Below are 5,137 nucleotides of genomic sequence, written 5' to 3' on the forward strand. Positions count from 1 at the left end.
AGTATGTTCTGGGATGAAACGTGGCAAAAATGAAGAAAATTCAGTTCTTCTCTTGCAAATCTAATTCTGGTTGCTGTGAAAAATTCTTTTTTTTTAATAGTCAGGCCTGCCCCCTGAATACCTATCATTGAATAGTTTCGTGTATTCATTATTAGCCTGTGGTTATTTCAGACAGTAAAGCCCAGGAAAGCTGCTTCCATTGGAAATAGAGCACAGATACAATGCAGATTAATTGAAGTTGAATGTTAATGTGATGACACTTAGAACACTTGTCTATAGTGTATAGTAAAGCCAACATTTAATTCTTTCACTCTCTTTTGTTGTGTTTTTGATTAACCTCTCTTGATTCATTTTTGGTCCTTTCAGTAAATCTTCCATTAGTCAGCAGATGCTCTTTTCAGTACGTACAGAGAACCCTTGGGTCTGTAATCATTAATAACTCCTGAGAGATTTATGCATCTTCCTACTCTTGATTTTGAAAGAACTTGTGAAATCTGAATTTCCTTTATGCAACTTCTCTTCCGTTTCTAAATTATCAGTTTAAGCCAAAGGCCAGTTTGTAGATAGTAACTGTGCTATTTGAGAAGAGGTTTGGCATGTCTTGTACAGCTTTGGTATATCAGGGCTGGCTGCACATGTGAAAACACAGCCAATCTGCTCTTTGAAGGTTGGCAATGACACTCAGTAACTTCTTGTGTCAAATGCAAACTATACGGGAAACGGCTCTTCTCGTTTCCTCTCTTGCTGAGAGGAAGTAACAGAGGATAACATTCGTGGTCAGGTTGGATGGGGCTCTGGCCAACATGATCTAGTTGAAGATGCTCCTGTTCACTGCAGGGGAGTTGGGATATGTGGCCTTTAAGGGTCCCTTCCAACCCAAGCTATTCTATTATTTTATGTACTTCCACACAACTCAAAATATTCACTACCTACATACAGTAGTTTTCAAAGTTTGCTCAGGATGCTGTCAAAGTGAATGCTGCCCATATGCATAAGCTGTTGTAGCTGTGATAAATATGAAAGATCCCTTTACTAGGTAGGGAAAATTCCACTTCCCATTATCTGCTTGCTAGTTTTATAATAAAAGTATTGGATATGCTGGTAGGAGTCTCCTATAAACATACATCTGCCTCTTACAGACCAGTATCTTGTTTTCTCCTAGACAGCATTTATAGCCATGATCCCTGCTGCATCTTGATATTCTTGATGAGATAACATATGTGTGTCTGCTGTGACATTCACATCAGGAATTTTTTGCAGGATTGTTGATTAGATAGATAGTTTGTTTGGCTTGCCAGCTAGCCAGGACAAGGCTGGATTCTGACAGTACCTCTTCACTGTTTGGTGTTATAGGTGCTCTTGTGGAGCTCACATTTTTCTTTACCTCCTTTTGCATTGTTTCAATTTAGAGAGCTGTGTTGGATACATGCAGTGCTGTGGTGGTGTTCTGTAAGGCAGATCTTTTGTCTGATTAGATAAATTATCAACTCTCTACACTGGTTTCTCAGGGTTTGTAAGTGAAAGTTCCTTGTAGAAAAAAAAAAGGAAAGAAAAAACCCCCATAATGTGTTTACTTAAGGTGTTATCAGGGACATAAAAATTGTCAGAAACAGTGTAAAACTATAAACATTAATGTTCTAAAAGATCAGTACATGGGGAAGTCTTATTTTTATGCATGTATGTTGATTTGCAATGGATAGAATAATTCTTTATCATATTTTGTTTGATTCAAGTTTTAAATTTTTAGTGGACTTTAGTAATACATTGACCTTACTCACCGAGCTGTTGATCTATCACATTCATTGCATTTTTCACCTTTTAGTTATGTTTATATTCTTTAATTTTTACTTGTCATGGTCTTTTCCTCTAAATGGTAATTAAAGCTTGAGTTTGACTTGATTTTTCAAGACCATGGCACGTGTGATCACTTGAACTCTCTAAAATGGGTTTGGATGGTAGCATAGAACTAAAATGGAACTTTTCAGTAGGTTGGAATAAATATCTTTCTGGTCTTTTAGAAATTTGAATTTAACTATATAAAAGATAGGCTAATTCCTAATAGAATTAAGAACTTTCGCAAAGAGGGCACTGAAGTTTCCATGAAAACTCTTTAGTGACATGCCACCAGTAATGCTGTCTATAATGTAAAAAGTTGAAAGCACAATAATTAATTGCAACTGTTATACTTTTTTTTTTCCTTAGGACACAATCACATGGACATGGCAAGGACCAGGAGCGTAAGTGGTTTATATTTTATTGCTTGTATCATGATTGCTTTCCTTCTTAGTTTTTATTTACCTAACTTATAGTCATATCTAGCCGACCAGTTGCTGGTTATTGGATTGTTCTTTGGGATTAATTTGTCTTTTTTCTATTATTCCCTAATTCTTATAATAGTAATATAGAGGAATCCAGGTATAAACAATGTACTTCTGCTATGATTTTGTTCGTTTGCAGAATGGATTTTAGGTTTTTATTTTAAATTTTGATTTTTAACCAAGTGCCTGAAGTGAAACAACTTGCTTCCCCTCTACATATATTTTTGCCTGCAAGTCGATTTGGTATATTGCTGTATAATACCTGTAGGGCTGTTGTTTGAAATTGGTCTAGACAGAAGTTCCTTAGCAAACTCATGTAATGTAAAATATTAAGTGAAGCAGTTCATGTCTGTTTGAAAAAAAAATTAAGCATTATTTTCACATTGGGATTTTAGTAGAAATTCTAAAATGTTTAAGTAAATATCAAAAGAAGAAATTTTGAACCCTAAGTCAAGGGGAGTTGGCTTCTATGGTCAATGGCTTCGCCTTAGCCTCCTCTTCAGGAACTATTGTTTTGAATGTCCCATCAGAGGTCCTATATTTTAGTTGTAATGAAGAAACCATTGGGATTATCCAAGATTGAAGTAATTTAGAATTTTGTCAGTTATTCTTGCACCTGGGAACCAAGTCTAATTAAGGACATGACTAGACTTGGAGACTTGAGGAAATCATCGATCAAGATTCAGCCTACAATTAAATTGTCACATTAGAAGTAGATGAATCCATGAGAGTGTATAACATAAGTAGGTGCTGCAGCATTTACTGCATGCAGGGATCTGTGTTCTCATGAGATCCGACCTCTTCCCTTGCATTTGTACTGCAATTCATCTAGAAAAATAACTCAGCCAGAGGAGAAAGGTGTGTAGCTTACTTCCAGCTGATTGTCCTAACTGAGGAATCAAGAACACATAGGGGGAGGAAGAAGAGGGAAGCAACTTGTAGATGTGTTGTCACGTTAATGTCTACGAAACTCTTATTATGAAGTGCTGATCTCTGCTAATAGAGTTAAATTAAATTAAAGCTAAATTAGAATCTGAGGCAGCATGTGATGTTACACAAATTGACTGGGTCAGTTTAAATTACGGCTTTACTTAATTAGGATTAATTCTGAGTGACCTAAAACGTATTTCTGATGTCTTAGCAGAAGATACTGTTAGGACTGATACAGTCTTCATTTTCTCAGCAAGTATCTTTCTTCTGTCATAGTGTTAACCAAAACTTAATCTGGAAATGTTGCTGTGTCTAGGAGTATTCTGTTCAAAGGTGCTATAGCCTGTAGAACGGATTGAGAATTTGTCTCATGCTAACTTGCACACTTTCTTCTACATATTGAAAGTAATGTTTTTACTAGTTTGACAGTGTTCAGGGCAGATCAGCTGACTCTGCCTTGAAAACAAAGAATGACTATAGAATACAACTTAAATTTTCTCTGCATCAGACTTGAGTGAGATATAGGTTCTATCAGTTTTAAATTTAAGGTTTAATCTTTGACGATTACAGAGATAAAAGTTTACTTGTAACTTCCTGGGGTTTTTTAATGCCCTTGGACATGGACCTAGAAACCAGGCATTGATGCTTCCTGTCAGTGATGTGAACTTCAAATCACAGGTTCCACTGTTGTTCTTTATCCTTTTCTTTGCTTTAATGTGCTGGAAGTTCAATAGGAAGGAAGGGGAAGAAGTATTTTGCAGCCCTGCATGAGTGTTTATAAAAATGAGTAGGGTTTTGCTTTTAGGAACTGCACTTTATCTGTGTAAGAAGATTTTGAGCAGCCTTCCCCTCACAATGATTGACTGCTGTAACTAACTGGATACTGTATAAAAATGTGGCTACTACCACTGCTCCCTAATTTGGGTTTACTAAATCCTTTCCTGGATTTGAATCTTAATGCTTTCTGAGGTCAAGTTGATTCCAGTTATCTTGTATCTTAGGCTATTAAAGCACACGTACTGCATTTCATTAACAGGCTTCTGACGTATAATGAACTTTGATTCCAAACCGAGGTAATGATAAAATCTAAGTGGTTATAATTAATCTTGCCAACTCTAAGCTGAATGCAGAATTTTCCTGAAACATACTTACTCTTTCTTTGCACATTATGCATAGATTTTTCACTGTATATATTAGTAACTGTGTATCATACTACTGTTTGCCTTTCTGCTTTTGAATATTTTTTAAGATGCAAATTCAGTGTAAACTGCTTTGGTTCAACCTTACAGAATGCAGTGTGCAGAAGTATTTTCAAAGGCCTTTTCTGTTAATTTATATCTGAATATGATCAAACCTACAAGTAGGAATGTTACTTGAAGACTTTTGGATGTGATGTACTACTGTTCACAACATATAAACCTTTTTCCTCCATCCTTTTCCTGTCTTTTTCCCCTTTTAGGTTTGAAATTCTGTGGCTTACTTTATGTCAGTTTCACAATTCTGTGGAAATTGAGGTCAGTAAAAAAAACAACCCAGTATATTCTGAGCAGTTTCAGAATACATAATATTGTACTTAATTCTGCAGTAAAAGTTTGCATTCAAACTTTGTATGTTATGTATGTAAAAACAGGTTAAAGTACATCTTATATTCAGGCAAATGTCTTCTGTCTGAAAACACAGCCTAAAAATGGAATAGCAAAATACGGTTTCCACTTGGGTTAAGACTTTACTTTCTTACTGATTTTGAATTGAGTTGATACATTTCTGACTCTGTTTTAAGAGTCTTTTGTAAGTCTTTTAATCACCTGATTGCTATTCCAAGTAGTATACCAACTTTGTGTGTTAGACATCCCAGTGTGTCAATGCTCATGGACTAAGAACAGCCTTGT

General features: G+C 35.6%; 1 protein-coding gene across 1 annotated transcript in view; it reads left to right on the forward strand.

Annotated features, from left to right (window-relative positions):
* LPCAT1 (lysophosphatidylcholine acyltransferase 1) overlaps window positions 1-5,137 on the forward strand; it is a 51,287-nt gene that overhangs the window by 16,331 nt on the left and 29,819 nt on the right. The window contains exons 6-7 of the mRNA XM_009081373.1: window positions 2,203-2,237; window positions 4,708-4,762. Coding sequence (XP_009079621.1) covers window positions 2,203-2,237; window positions 4,708-4,762 — 90 coding nt within the window. The remainder of the gene's footprint in view (window positions 1-2,202; window positions 2,238-4,707; window positions 4,763-5,137) is intronic.

This window comes from Acanthisitta chloris, unplaced genomic scaffold (assembly GCF_000695815.1).
Source record: "Acanthisitta chloris isolate BGI_N310 unplaced genomic scaffold, ASM69581v1 scaffold38168, whole genome shotgun sequence".
In the NCBI taxonomy this organism is placed as follows: domain Eukaryota; kingdom Metazoa; phylum Chordata; class Aves; order Passeriformes; family Acanthisittidae; genus Acanthisitta; species Acanthisitta chloris.